The following is a 16,557-nucleotide window of genomic DNA, read 5'->3' as shown; positions in this document are numbered from 1 at the left end:
CGTCCCACTACCTAGACTGTATATGCTTGCTCTGATGGAAGAAATTTGTAGATTATTATTAAGAAACGTCTATCCTCTTCATGCCTCTCTCTGATGATGATTTCTTTATTTTCACCCTTGCCCAGCAGGGCCCTGTTTCTGACATGTGCCTTCTTGTGGCTGCCGGGCCAACCATCTTTATTTAAGTCCTCTATTGTAAATAGGGTCCTAAAAGGACTTCTGCATGTGTTTCCCCATTCGCCCTTCATTATGCCTCAGTTAGACCTTAATTTGGTTCTCACTTTCTTGATGTGTGCTCTTTTCGAGCTGATTCATAATTGTTCACTCCAGCTGCTCACCATAAAGACAGCCTTTCTAGTGGCAATGACATCTGCCCAGACGGTGATTGAGCTGCAGGCTTTGTCATTGAAGCCTCCATTCCTCTCTGATCCCCAGACAAACTAGTGCTTTGCAATAGGGCCTTTTTCCTCCCGAAAGTGGGGACACCATTTCATGTGGGCCAATCTGTCACCTTGCCCACTTTCTCCAAAGAAGAGAAGCAACTTCACTGTCTGGATCCCAAAAGATCGTTGTCGTTCTACCTTGACTCTACAAAAGAGTTCCGGGGGGATGACCAATGCTTCGTGGGTTATGTTGGAACAAAGAAAGGTCAGGCGGTGCAGAAACATACCATTTGGCGCTGGGTTGTTCTCTGCATAAAAATCTACTACACATTGGCCAAAAAGCAGCCGCTTAAGGGCTTTTTCAACCAGGTGTATAGCTGCGCCCACTGCTTTAGCACATGGAGTCCTTGTCCTGGACATCTGCCAGGTAGTGATGTGGGCATCCCTGCACATGCTTATTACACACTACTGCCTGGACAGTCCGGTCCTCAGGGATGGCCATTCCGCCCTTACAGTACTGCAGGATTTCTTAGTATGGAAAATTTATTAGCAGCCCACTGCCAGGGATGGTACTGCTTGCTTATCTATTCAAAGGTAACAAATCTGCGGCTAGATGTCCCTATACGATGAACAAGTTGCTCACCTTTGTAACGCATTATCTGGTAGAGACAATATGTAGATGCAGATTCCTTAATGACCCACTCATCCTCCCTGCTCTGCGGACAGATTTCTACGGTCAAGGATATTCTGGGCCCTAATTTGGACTCACCAGTGTCAGTGCATTTCATGGCTCCACACTCCTATCGTGGATAGTTGTGAAAAAGTAACAGACATCTTCCTGAAGTGGCACCTAAATAGGTTACCGGAACATCACATCTGGTGTAGACGCGAAGCACATCAATGTTACTTACCGGCACGCAGGGGGACTGCTCACGCAAAAATCTCCCTGATCCAGTCTGAAGCCTGGAAAATTCAAAGGTAAGGAATCTGTGCCTAGATATTGTCTCTACCAAATAATGCGTTACCAAAGTTAAGTAACGTGTTCATCAGTTCACGGCTATAGAAAAGTGTGTAGTAGCACTTGGCACTCGACCCATTATTCATCACATTATTTGGGGTTAATCCCCTATAATCAACACGGTTCGCATATAGTCTATATAAGAAATCCTCGCTGTATTGAGAAAAGCAGACAAACTAAAAGGATCAAACTTTTGAATTTCCTACAATTCCTTAAAAATACATTATACCTTAAAATTTAAAACCCCTCTTCTTCCGAACTCGCCTGACTGCAACTAAATATCTGCTTAAGCTAAAAACTATGTGGGATAATATCAGTTTTTAAACATTGAATTTATCTATTTCCTAGTGCATAGAGTGCAAATGATATTTCCCAATAACATAATTATCATTTTTCTATTTTAATCTGTAAAACTTAATTTGGAGAGTATCAGAACTTCATATAAACTTCTTTTGCTAACTGGGGCTGTTCAACGTCCAAATAAGGCTCAAAATAAGAAATGAGCAAAAATTGTACAGATAACCTTCCCATCCTGGGATGTTGATGCAGAGCGTTTGGACATGTTCCCAATAAATCAGCTTCAAATGGTTCTTGGAGCGAGATGTCAAGGTTTTTTTTTTTTTTTGGTATGGGGGGGGGGGGGGGGGGGAGCTTCAAATGGTTCTTGAAGCGAGATGTCAAGGTTTTTTTTTTTGGGTATTGGGGGGGGGAGGGATGAGGGGGGCTTGATTAGCAGGCCAGGTCTGAACATGCTGTGACCAAGGGAAATTGATAGAGGTATCAAGCGCCTGCAGTTGCCTTAGTCCATCCCTATATTGATCAAGTTCCAATGTAGCCCATATTCTTATCTGAAAGCGTAAGGTTCTCTAAATAGCTAGATGCTCTATTTTTTTACGTTAAACATCTTAGTTCACTGGGATCAATGGGGTACAACTGGAGGTGTGTAATAACAATCTTATGAATGTATTCTCAGCCAGAGTGAGCTTATCTTCTTTGTTAACTCCCCACAACTTTGCACCATAAAGTGCAGCTGCTTGGGCCTTGTACTTGTGTATCTCTAGGGCCGAGAGATGGCTCTAAATGTAGTGACATGGACAGTACTTGCGATGTGCGCTTTGCCGTATATATTTTTTATTACTTAAATAATCCTCTTCGGCAAGTTGGAAATTTTTCAAAATCTCCAAGGAGTCAAAAAATAGGGCTGCTTTAAGTTGCAAAGTTTTCCTTACCAACTTCTGATAATTTCTGAGAACTGCAATGACTGCTCATAGTTCGCAGAGTTTCTAAGCATTAGAATTTTCATGTAGGTTTTCACAATAAAAACGAGCTACTTTCAGTTTTGTACTCGTTGATACCTGACTGAGTAACATATCGTTTACAGCCCCAGATAGAATGCTTGCAGAAATAAAAGTTTACATCAGAGTTTAAGCAGATGAGTCCTACGGGTAGACTAATTTGGATCTCCTTATAAATACTTTGCTTGCCTAATACAATTTAGCGCACCTGTGGTAAAAAAATGAGACCACAGTCAAACTTTGGGGCACAGTTGCAGCTTTGAAATTCCTGTACCTTTTACCTTTCTCTAATAAAATGCAATAAATGTTAATTGGAAAATGATTTGGTAGTTTATACAAGTACCATATTTGTTCATTAAATAAAATAGATGCTGCATGTATTTTGTGTCCTCTTTTCTGCAGGCAAGATTGTATCGCAAAAGAAGAGAACCCTCAAGTATTTTTCTGCTGTTGTGAAGGGAACTACTGCAACGAGAAGTTCACTCACCTTCCTGAACCAGGTACTGGTATGTAGTCAACATACACTATTGATTTACATATGAAGGCAGGGATGTGGAATTCCTATCGCCCGACGCCCGGGACATCTTGTTTGGGGTCAAGGGCAACAAGTTTTTATGTTTACTTTGTCCTTGGGACAAGTAGACCCAACCCCCTGCAGCACAAACCCTTTGGCTGCCTGTTTACAGAGAGTTGAACTCTCTGCAGTTGAGGTAATGTGTTTCCAAAGGATAATGCTGTTCGAACTTGTATTTATGGTTCATTATTTGAAAGCCTTCATTATTAGGGTGCGTGCTGTAAATAAATGTTTTAAGGTCACACTTCACTACTGACGTTGGTTCCAGTACAAAAAAAAAAAAAACATGTACACACATGTTTGAAAAGTTTAGGCTAAGAGGCTAAGTATAATGCTCCCAGAATGCTCTCTGATTATATGCAAATGAAGTGTCATTTAGTAAAATGTGTTGATGCATGCTAGTATTTCCCAAAAATATTTCTAATGGAAAATCAGTGTAACCATTTTCAACACGATTATGGGAAGCATGAAAATAAACAAACACTGACAAAGCCAACTGATCTGACATATTTTGATAAGTCTTTTAGTTTCATCAATGCGTGTCTTGTTTTGACATGGCTTTTGTAACACTTTATTGTTGTGGGAGCTACCAGGCCCTCAACATTGTAACAAACATTGGCAAAACCCCCCCAAAAAGTTTTTGAACTCTTAAAGCACACGTTGCCACCAGCGGCATAACAAAGGCCCCGCAGCCGCCCTCCAGGGGGCCCCGTCAGCACAGCACCTGCCCTGAGTGAGTCTGGAGAGGGGGCTCCTCCATGTTCTTTGCAAAGGGGCACCCTCCAGTTTCGTTACGTCACTGATTGCCACTGTAGTTCCTGACACTGAACAAAACTACTTTGTGTGGCAATATGCTCCTTGTGGAAGAGCAGAATGCGATCACTCACAGTAAAGCCAGCTGAAAGAGAGAGAAATAGAAGTTTAATAAAAAGAAAATGTCTTTGTTAACACCAGACCTAATTAGGGACCAAGACCCACATGTAGGTAGCTTTTTGCATGTCGCAAACAGCGACTTTCGCTGTTTGCGACGTGCAAAAAGCACATTGCGATGCACAAACCCAGTTTTGCGATTCAGTAACCTGGTTACCGAATCACAAAACGGGTTTGCGACTCGCAATTAGTAAGGGGTGTTCCCTTCCTAATTGCAACTCGCAGTGCAATGTAGGATTGTTTTGTGACCGCGAACGCGGGCGCAAATCAATCGCAGTTTGCACCCATTTCAAATGGGTGCTAACACTTTCGCAAAAGGGAAGGGATCCCCATGGGACCCCTTTCCCATTGTGAATGTCATTGTAAACATTTTTTCAGAGCAAGCAGTGGTCCTGTGGACCACTGCCTGCTCTGAAAAAATGAAACGAAAACGTTTCATTTTTCGTTTTTGTTATGCATCTCGTTTTCCATTAAGGAAAACGGGCTGCATTACAAAAAAAACTGCTTTATTGAAAAGCAGTCACAGACATGGTGGTCTGCTGTCTCCAGCAGGCCACCATTCGTGAGGGGGTCGCAAATTGCGACCCACCTCATGATTATTCATGATGTGGGCATTTGCGAAGCCCTTGCGAATCACAGATGGTGTCAAGGACACCATCCTACATTCGGATTTGCGACTCGCAATTTGCAGGTCGCAAATCTGAACCTACCTACTTGTGGCCCCAAATTCTTAAAGAAAGTCACAAAAGTGCACCCATGGTATATGTCGTACCCCTATAAAATATTTGTGAACTGTATTTTAGCGTGGGTAAATACGATGTGTAGATTTGCTCATGTGAAAATCTATTGAGCATTTGCAAGTTCATTTTCCCTCCAGCCACTTTCTTCCCAACCCTGGAAGAAGTTCTAATTCTGCCATTGTCAGGAGTAAATGTCCAACCTTTCTTATTATGGGAAAATATTAGAGAGAAGCTGGTAAAAATCTTTAAAACATGCAGGTTAGTAGGTTTGCAGACTCAAAGGCATTCCAGCCCTGGAACTATTGCTTACTGCTTCCTCCAGCCCCAGTATGCAGATCTGCAGAAAGGTGGCAAAATAAGGAAATTTCTACAGTAGGGATTGAAACTCCAAGTATTCAAGCCCTACTATGGTAGTAGCCCTGGCATAATCAGAGAGGCTATTAATTGCTGCCATAATTTGTCGCCACACTACATGACACCAAAGGGACAAGTAGATCTTTTTACAGGACAAGTAGATTTGAGAAGCAACCTGTCCCCTGGACAAGTAGATATTTTAATAAATTCCACACCCCTGGAAGGTTAAAGTGATGTTGCCAAGTATTATGAATAAACACTTTTGTGAGTGTATGAAATTAAAGCCAAGCGTACGAAATAAACTGCAGCCTACTTTTCATGTAGCTAATGAGGGTGGAATATAGGAAATACTGTCGCTGTGCACTTGTGTAAAACACAATCTCCCATTAGTGTGGGGTGGCAGCATTGTTGGGTAGTCTGTGGTATACATTTCCATTACAGATCAGATTTTTTATGAGTGAAGTGCTGAACCAAATTGCTTCTTTATTTTCATATTTGGTATGGATGTCATTGCCTGACAAATCTGTGTGTGCTGGGGATGAACAAATGATAGCAAGTGCTGTTGAAATAGTACATTTTTAATTGGTCCTATTATGAGGATTGTTTGTGTTACTGACAGCACAAGGCTGTTTATCTGAAGGTTTGAATTTTAGTGATGTATGTATGTATTTGTTTGGTGTTTTCATGACACACTGGAACTCAACCATAACCACAAACTTGCTATTGCAGACTATTTTAAATATATATACATATATACACACGCAATACACTCACACATTGGGTGACTGGGTATGTAATCTAGGCATGTAGTGTATCAATGGGTTCTGGTAGCATAAACTACGAGGTCAATGTCTGAAAGACTTATAGGACCATATTTCACAAAAATGCTTGTTAGTATTTTTAAATTACATGATTTATTAATTGATTTTAGTACCCTTCAGATAAATCTGGAACATTTGATCGTCACCAGTTTAGTATTCATTGTTTGCCTGAGACTGGAGATGTTTGTCATTGTTTTGAGAAATGTGTTTTTGGTGGGGATAATGTTCTAATATTTAAAAATACTTTTTTTGAACAATGTACTTTATTAGAAGTAAAATTCTAAATGCAGAGGCATTGTAAGAACATTATTAACATTTGTTCTAAACTGTGCTTTTCGTTTGAAGTACACTGACACTATAGAATCGACTTAACAAATGAAGTGAATGTGGGACACTAACTTTTTTGCTGACAGGGTTCTGTGTTTACAATATTTAACGTTACACACTGGGGAGGAAGATTCTTTGGTGGATGCTTGCATCAGTGAAGGGCCTACAAGGGTGAACTTATCAGATGTGCTGATTAATGTTCTGATAGCAGCAGTGCTGTGAACATTTTTTTTTTACCAGCACTAAAAGAAAACAGAAATGCTCTGTTAGCCACCCAGTTATCGTTTCATTTGTTTAGGGAAGCTAAATATTCTGCAAATGAATGCAGCACTTTGAATTACTTAAAATATTTCAGTGAATCCCTATATTCTGTGAAATACTAAATTTTGAAACCATTGTTAAGTATTCAATAAAAAAGCTTACAAATATAATGTAAACCTTTAATTGAATGTTTGCCATTATTTTTAAAGCTTAGCCTTCGGCCTTGTGGTTTATAAATCTCTCCATAACATCTCAATCTCAATATCAATATAGGCCCATATTTCACAGTCACTCACTATGAATTCTCTCTCGCTGTATAGATACGTTCGATGGCATATGTTGCTGCAGATACACATGTTTAGCACAGTCCGCTGCCTGGTGTTGGGCTCGGAGTATTACAAGTTGTTTTTCTTCGAAGAAGTCTTTTTTGGTCACGGGACCGAAGGACTCCTCCCTCTTCGGCTCCATTGCGCATGGGCGTCGACTCCATCTTAGATTGTTTTTTTCCGCTGTCGGGTTCGGACGTATTCCTTTTCGCTCCGTGTTTCGGTTCGGAAAGTTAGTCAGAATCTCGGAAGAAAGCGTCGGTATTGTTCCGTTCGGTATCGGGATAGTTAGGTACATCGACACCGATCATCGGAAGACTTTGGGGTAGCTTCGATCCCCCATCGGGGCCTGGTCGGCCCGACTGCGTGCGACATCGAAGCCGATGGAACGGACCCCGTTCCGTTTCTGCCCAAAATGTCACAGTAAGTATCCTTATACTGATCAGCACTTGGTCTGTAACTTGTGCTTGTCCCCCGAGCACAAGGAGGATACCTGTGAGGCCTGTCGAGCCTTCCGGTCCAGAAAAACACTCCGGGACCGAAGAGCCAGGCGTCTACAAATGGCGTCCACGCCGACAAAACAACGTTTCGACAACGAAGAGGAAACATTCTCGGTTCCGGACTCAGAATCCGGAGACTCCGACGTCGAACAACAACAAACAGTGAGTAAGACGTCGAAAATAAAGACCATCGAAAAAACAAAAGCCCAGGGGACGCCACTGCCAACAGGCCATGGCTCGACCCATAAAACCGGCGACCCGTCGAAGGCGCCGAAAAAGGGCACGCCCATAGCGAAGACACCCGACTCCGGTCGAGGGACCGCCATGGAGCAACCTCGGAGCCGAGATAGCGGCTCCGAGAAGCAAAAACAAGATGCCGGCACCGAAAAACATCGGCACCGAGACACACTGCCGAAAGCCACAAAAATTCTGTCGGTACCGAAGCCGAAAAAAGATTCTCTCTCGGCGCCGAAAAGTTCCACACCTCCTTCCTACACAGAGGAACAAGGGATAAGTGGCCAGATGCACAGATTTGGACAAGAGCTCCAAAGTGTAGAATCAGACTACACACAAAAGAGACTGTACATCCAACAAGACACAGGGAAGATATCAACTCTTCCCCCAATAATGAGAAAAAGAAGGATCGGATTCCTCAAGGATGACGCACAACCACAAGCCAAAGTGGTTAAAAAAGTCACGCCTCCGCCCTCTCCACCACAACAGGCATCGCCGGCACAAACTCCGCCACAAATGCACTCACCAGCGCAAACTACTGTAAGTCAAGATAATCAGGATCAAGACGCTTGGGACCTATACGACACCCCAGTGCCGGACAATGATCCCGATTCATACCCCACAAAGCCGTCACCGCCAGAGGACAGTACCTCATACTCGCAACTGGTGGCTAGGGCAGCAGAATTCCACAATGTCCAACTGCATTCCGATCCTATAGAGGATGATTTTTTATTTAACACCCTCTCGGCTACACATAGCCAATATCAATGTCTCCCAATGCTACCAGGGATGTTACGGCACGCAAAACAAATTTTTGAAGAGCCCGTAAAATCAAGAGCCATCACCCCAAGGGTGGACAAGAAATACAAACCACCACCCACAGACCCAGTGTTTATTACTTCGCAGTTACCACCTGACTCCGTAGTAGTAGGGGCAGCTCGCAAAAGAGCAAATTCCCATACATCTGGCGACGCCCCACCTCCGGACAAAGAAAGCCGAAAATTTGATGCGGCAGGAAAAAGAGTAGCATCACAGGCAGCCAACCAGTGGCGCATCGCAAATTCTCAAGCGCTGCTAGCCCGATATGACCGCGCACACTGGGATGAGATGCAACTTCTCATAGACCATCTACCCCAGGAATACCAAAAAAGGGCGCAGCAAATAGTTGAAGAGGGACAAACGATCTCAAACAATCAAATCCGCTCTTCAATGGACGCAGCCGATACTGCAGCGAGAACAGTCAACACTGCTGTCACCGTAAGGAGACACGCTTGGCTCCGCACTTCAGGGTTCAAACCTGAAATCCAGCAGGCTGTCCTTAATATGCCCTTCAACGAGAAACAACTTTTTGGCCCTGAAGTGGACACAGCCATTGAAAAACTTAAAAAGGACACAGACACGGCCAAAGCCATGGGCGCACTCTACTCCCCGCAGAGCAGAGGCTCTTTTAGAAAAACTCCATTTAGAGGGGGGTTTCGTGGCCAACCCACAGACACCACCAGCCAACAAACAAGAACCACACCATATCAGGGTTCATTCCAAAGGGGAGGTTTCAGGGGATATAGAGGGGGTCAATTCCCAAGGAGTAGGGGAAGATTCCAGACTCCAAAAACACCTCCACCTAAACAGTGACTTTCAAGTCACACAACCCCTTCACTCAACACCAGTGGGGGGAAGACTAAGCCAATTCTACCAATCTTGGCAGCAGATTACAACAGACAATTGGGTATTAGCAATAATCCAACATGGCTATTGCATAGAATTCCACAAATTCCCACCAAACATCCCTCCAAAAACACGCAAAATGTCACCACAACATTTAGAACTTTTAGGACTAGAAGTTCAAGCACTACTGCAAAAGGATGCAATAGAGTTAGTACCAGTACAACAAAAAAACACAGGAGTTTACTCCCTGTACTTTCTAATTCCAAAAAAAGACAAAACATTAAGACCAATATTAGATCTCAGGACACTAAATACCTACATCATATCGGACCACTTTCACATGGTCACACTTCAAGACATCATTCCACTGCTCAAACAGCAAGATTACATGACCACATTAGACCTAAAAGATGCGTACTTTCATATACCGAGACACCCTTCTCACAGAAAGTACCTAAGGTTCGTATTCAAAGGAATACATTACCAATTCAAGGTGTTGCCATTCGGAATAACAACTGCACCAAGAGTATTCACAAAATGTCTAGCAGTAGTAGCAGCACATATCAGGAGACAACAAATACATGTGTTTCCTTACCTAGACGATTGGCTAATCAAGACCAACACAGTAAAAAAGTGCACAAACAACACCACATATGTCATACAAACCCTTCACAAACTGGGTTTCTCCATCAACTATACAAAGTCACACCTCGAACCGTGTCAGACACAACAATATCTAGGGGCAACCATCAACACATCAAAAGGAATTGTCACTCCAAGTCCACAAAGAGTTCAAGCATTCCACAAGGTAATAAGTGCTATGTTTCCAAACCAAAATATACAAGCAAAATTTGTGCTAAAACTTCTAGGCATGATGTCATCATGCATAGCCATTGTCCCAAACGCAAGACTACACATGCGACCCTTACAACAGTGCCTAGCATCACAATGGTCACAAGCACAGGGTCAACTTCTAGATCTGGTGCTGGTAGACCGCCAAACATACCTCTCGCTTCTATGGTGGAACAGCAACAATTTAAACAAAGGGCGGACATTTCAGGACCCAGTGCCTCAATACGTTATAACAACAGATGCTTCCATGACAGGGTGGGGAGCACACCTCAATCACCACAGCAGTCAAGGACAATGGGACGTACAACAAACAAAATTTCATATAAATTACCTAGAACTGTTAGCAGTATTTCTAGCGTTAAAAGCCTTTCAACCCATAATAACACACAAATACATTCTTGTCAAAACAGACAACATGACAACAATGTATTATTTAAACAAACAAGGAGAAACACACTCAACACAATTGTGTCTCCTAACACAAAAAATATGGCAATGGGCGATTCACAACCACATTCGCCTAAGAGCACAATTTATTCCAGGGATCCAAAACCAACTAGCAGACAACCTTTCGCGAGATCACCAACAAGTCCACGAATGGGAAATTCACCCCCAAGTTCTGAACAATTACTTTCAAATTTGGGGAACACCCCAGATAGATTTGTTCGCAACAAAAGAAAACGCAAAATGACAAAACTTCGCATCCAGGTACCCAGACCGCGAATCACAAGGCAATGCTCTATGGATGAGTTGGTCAGGGATATTTGCATACGCTTTTCCCCCTCTCCCTCTCCTTCCATATCTAGTAAACAAATTGAGTCAAAACCAACTCAAACTCATACTGATAGCACCCACATGGGCAAGACAACCTTGGTATACAACTCTACTAGACCTTTCACTAGTACCGCATGTCAAACTACCCAACAGACCAGATCTGTTAACACAACACAAACAACAGATCAGGCATCCAAACCCAGCATCATTGAATCTAGCAATTTGGCTCCTGAAATCCTAGAGTTCGGACACTTAGACCTCACACAAGAATGTATGGAGGTCATAAAACAAGCTAGAAAAGCTTCCACTAGACACTGCTATGCATCTAAGTGGAAAAGATTTGTTTGCTACTGCCATACCAATCAAATCCAACCATTGCATGCCTCTACAAAGGACATAGTGGGATACTTACTACATTTGCAAAAAGCAAACCTCGCTTTTTCATCTATAAAAATACACCTCGCAGCAATATCTGCTTACCTACAAACTACTCATTCATCGTCTCTATTTAGAATACCAGTTATTAAAGCATTCATGGAAGGGCTAAAAAGAATTATACCACCAAGAACACCACCAGTTCCTTCATGGAACCTTAACATCGTCTTAACAAGACTCATGGGTCCACCTTTTGAACCCATGCATTCCTGTGAAATGCAATATCTAACGTGGAAAGTCGCATTTCTCATTGCAATCACATCCCTCAGAAGAGTAAGTGAAATACAGGCATTTACCATACAAGAACCATTTATTCAAATACACAAAAATAAAATAGTTCTAAGAACAAATCCAAAATTTCTACCAAAAGTAATCTCACCATTCCATTTAAATCAAACAGTAGAATTACCAGTGTTCTTCCCACAGCCAGATTCCGTGGCTGAAAGGGCACTACATACATTAGACATCAAAAGAGCACTAATGTACTACATTGACAGAACAAAGCTAATCAGGAAAACAAAACAACTGTTCATAGGTTTTCAAAAACCACACATAGGAAATCCAATCTCTAAACAAGGCATTGCTAGATGGATAGTCAGGTGTATTCAAACATGCTATCTTAAAGCCAAGAGAGAATTGCCTATTACACCAAAGGCACACTCAACCAGAAAGAAAGGTGCTACAATGGCCTTTCTAGGAAACATTCCTATGAGCGAAATATGTAAGGCTGCAACCTGGTCTACGCCTCATACATTTACTAAACACTACTGTGTAGATGTACTAAATGCACAACAAGCTACAGTGGGCCAAGCTGTACTAAGAACATTATTCCAAACTACTTCAAGTCCTACCGCTTTTAGGGGAGGTAACTGCTTTATAGTCTATGCTAAACATGTGTATCTGCAGCAACATATGCCATCAAACTGAAAATGTCACTTACCCAGTGTACATCTGTTCGTGGCATTAGTCGCTGCAGATTCACATGTGCCCTCCCGCCTCCCCGGGAAGCCTGTAGCCGTTTAGAAGTAAATCTTAAACATTTGTACATTTGTAAATAATTATTATAAACTTTTTATGTACATACGTATTCACTCCATTGCATGGGCACTATTTATAGCAAACAACTCCAGCCTCACCCTCTGCGGGGAAAACAATCTAAGATGGAGTCGACGCCCATGCGCAATGGAGCCGAAGAGGGAGGAGTCCTTCGGTCCCGTGACCAAAAAAGACTTCTTCGAAGAAAAACAACTTGTAATACTCCGAGCCCAACACCAGGCAGCGGACTGTGCTAAACATGTGAATCTGCAGCGACTAATGCCACGAACAGATGTACACTGGGTAAGTGACATTTTCATTACATACATATCTATATATATATATATATATATAGTATATGTATACAGATGTGCAGAGAGTAATATGCTATTTATTACCATTGGGAGTGGCCATGACTCAAGAGATGAAGCCTAAAGTGAGTCATGCTTGCCCTTCCCCAATATCTGGGAGGCAGTAAAGTGTTTTTCTACGCTAGTTGATCAGCAGTAAACATGAATTTGATCTTTGCATTGTAGTAATGTATGTTTATTAGTATAATTGCTCTAGATAACATGCAATGGCACCAATATGTACACGTGTATACATGTGTGTTTCTCCACACACACACACACACACACACACACACACACACACACACACAGCTAAACAGCCTCTGCACTTCTCTGTGTGTGGAATGGCAAGAAGTACACTTTGCCTGCTCATTTAGGACAGGGTGATTGATTTAATTTTAAGTAAAGCTCACTGTTTTCCGTTTTTACTGATTTATACAGATAAATACAGACAGAAAATAATCTGTTTCCTGTTTGTATTTATTTTTAAAAGTGGAAAAATACTGATAATTGTTCTTCTTGTGAGTTACTCCCCCACACTGTGTTTCAGAAATTTCAGACCATGGGATGTTAAAAACAGGATGAGATTCCCAAAATACAGGCATATGTTAACGTACATTTGTGTATAATGCTAATATTTACCTGTGGATGTAGTGTTTTGCTTAATTTATTGAAGCGCATCAGGCTTATCAATGTATGAGTACGTTTAGCAGTTAAATAAGTATGGAGATGCACCATTTTTCTACTCCATTTAGTCTCAAACCATAAAGTAAATATGGATAAATACCAATAAAATAGCCAAAAAATAAATATGATTAAATACAGACAAAAATTATTTAAAAAAATAAAATACCATAAAACCGGGAGCCCTAATTGTAAGCCATGTCAGGCTATATTCACTTTAAGAAGGAGAGCTCCAAAGTAGGTAACCCCTCCAAACATATCTTGCTCTGGCTGTACTGAGATGCCTAGAAGAGCGCTGCAGAAACAGCACAATTAGACCGTAGGTAAAACTGGGGTCAATAAATGGGGAGCAGAAGCTCCTCTTAATAGAGAGTGGACAAACCCTACCAGGGTCTTCTCACTCTTTCCTTGCTAAAATGCCCTGATTCATGGACAAGTGATTGATGCAGCAGTAGGTGCCACACAGTGCAGAGATTGAGGCTGTGGTGGTTGTACTGTTCATAAATGCCAATCTCTTGTGGATGAGGCGAGGCAACAGCACCATAATTACCAAATTTGTACAAACATGCCTAGAAGCCAGTACCACCACCTGCGAGCATCAGGTGATGAAGTCGACCTCCATGAAATCCCCCTAGCTAAGACAGGCATTGTTATGACAGTAACACAACCGTCCTCTTAGATGAGGACGTTCTACTCAGAATTGAAGCTTACTAGCAGGTGTAGGTGGCAGGCAGTCAGTGACAGCAGGCACTCGGCCCCTGCATCGCTAAGTTTGACATGAAAGCGAGACGTGGTAAGAGCAACACTTGACAATATTGTAAGCACTGTAGAGCCAAGGAGAACTCTCCCCCCTCCCCCAGCCCATCCCCACTAAGGAGGGCACTGCATCATGGTGTTGGCATGCTGGCCACCCTAGATTAAACGTAGTTAAAACTTCACCTGTGAGGCAGTGTATTTTTCTCAATTTTTCAAAATGGTATGCGTAAATGGCAACATTATGTGAATACAAGTGAAAGTCTTGGGCTTATCCAAGACTTGACGGATAGTCTATCTAACAACCACTCGCTAGTGAAGAAAGAAACAGGGAAGCCAGTAGAATGGGCTGAACTAGAGCTCACTCTAACTGCATTTTTGTGATGCTTTTACAGACTTGATGACACGAGCTCCGAGTTAAAGGTGTCTAAACGCAGACCTGAAAATAATTGTTGTTACGAACTGGTTTCTTATGGTCAAGGCATCTATTAAGCCTTTGTTACCATCGTCATGTGATGCTGTTAAGAAGCAATGCCACGCCGCTGCCGTCGCTCACCCATGTTATCACAAGAACAGTTTTCGGTTAAACTCAGCCTGTCAGACACCGATTCTTATCAGCTTGTCAGCAAAAAGGGCCATATCCCACTCCACATCCCTGAAAGGCTCTGGTGCTTTTTCTGGCTCCTTGAGATCTGCATGCTATATCCTGGGCGTCATGAGGGGACTTTAGGTCACCCATATCTCACAATAATTGACATTGGGCTGAATGGGTGCCCCTTGAACGGTAGTGTATAATCAGTAATATGATATTTAGAGGTGAAGTAGTGTGCCGATGTTGTTAATTTGCATTTGTTTCCAGTGACCTGGTTTCGTACCAAGCAAGTTGTCGTGTTTGGCGTTTATGATTTAGAGTATATCAAACAGTTGGAATGTTACTGTGGTTGGTAGAAATGTTGGGACAGTTCGGGTTGAGAGGAATGCCGTGGTCTTTGAAGTTGTTGTTAACCATTGTAGGTGTGTTGAGCTGTGCAATAAGCTTGGTGTAACATATTGAATTTTAAATGTTGAAATTTGAAACTGCACGCGTTATGCTTTGTTTTGTACTCACCTCGGTTATTTCCTTCCATCGACTGTTCAGAAACGTATGGACCAAAGCCTCAAGCTGCCCCGTCCATTTTCAACATCCTGGTGTATTCGTTGCTCCCCATCACTGGCCTCTCTATGGCAATACTCCTGGCGTTCTGGATGTACCGCCACCGCAAGCCGCCGTATGGGCATGTAGACATCCATGAAGTGAGTAACAATGGCGGTCTTCATGAAGTGTCCACGGAATGTGACCGCTTCATAGTTATGTACTTTGGGGGGTTGGTGGCAAATGGCCGTCCTCTGGGCTAATGCTAACTAAATAAATGTAATATTTATTTTTCCATTTTCTTTTAAAATATCATTAGTACCGCAAAACAGGCGCAGGGATATTTACACGGTACATGTTGCTTTACAGACTGTTATCTCTTTCAGTTTCGTTTTACTTTCTTGGCGTTATGCTGCCACCTAGTGGTAGTAGAGTATATGTATAGTAAAATATGATTCATACATACCGGCATGCATGTGCACACATTTTTCATTAACGTGTCTGAATTGTAGGAGACGGCTTTTCCGAAAATGAGCCTTTTACATGTTATGTTTACAACGTTAGCACCCTTTTCACTTAAAGTGCACGCTTACGTATTAGCATATGTAAACAAAATAACCTACTTACTGACCCTAAAGGAAGAGCTACATATAATGACTGTTGTAATGGGAAATCCTCGCATGCCTCCCTGTTGGGCTGGTGTAGGTCAAAATGCTTGATGCGATGCAGAACTTGTAGGCCATGGCTCATTTTTTTTTCATGGCAATGTATAGCAGCTGCTGTGTAAATTCCGTATTGTTCCTTTTGCTGCTCACATTCATTCTTTAGTAGATAAACATGTTCTGTTGCAGTCTTATTTTGTAGCTACACCATTTGACCCAGAGGTGGACAACGGTGGTCCACGAGAGCTAGATCCATGACAGGTTCTCAGGCCGGGGTCTACGTGAAACGCATTTCCATACACTGAACTTGAATGGGAATCATTTGGTCTCCTTTGTTTGGTCCTACATCATGGAATGAGTCGGACTTTTATAAATACCAGTAACCTAACTTGATCACGGGCCTATTTCCCTAGAAAGTGAGGTGCGATTTTCAATTGTGATTCGTGGCAGGC

At 42.3% G+C, this 16,557-nt stretch overlaps 1 protein-coding gene across 2 annotated transcripts in view; it reads left to right on the top strand.

The window, feature by feature from the left end:
• Positions 1-16,557, top strand: part of ACVR2B (activin A receptor type 2B) — a 384,657-nt gene that overhangs the window by 205,658 nt on the left and 162,442 nt on the right. The window contains exons 3-4 of one of the 2 annotated variants that reach the window (XM_069211087.1): positions 3,099-3,202; positions 15,450-15,604. In XM_069211087.1, coding sequence (XP_069067188.1) covers positions 3,099-3,202; positions 15,450-15,604 — 259 coding nt within the window. The remainder of the gene's footprint in view (positions 1-3,098; positions 3,203-15,449; positions 15,605-16,557) is intronic. The other variant, XM_069211088.1, reaches the window with a different exon arrangement.

The sequence above is a fragment of the Pleurodeles waltl genome, chromosome 10 (genome assembly GCF_031143425.1).
Source record: "Pleurodeles waltl isolate 20211129_DDA chromosome 10, aPleWal1.hap1.20221129, whole genome shotgun sequence".
NCBI classification, from domain to species: domain Eukaryota; kingdom Metazoa; phylum Chordata; class Amphibia; order Caudata; family Salamandridae; genus Pleurodeles; species Pleurodeles waltl.
The sequence above is the reverse complement of the archived record's forward strand: the minus strand, read 5'-3'. Positions and strand labels throughout refer to the sequence as shown.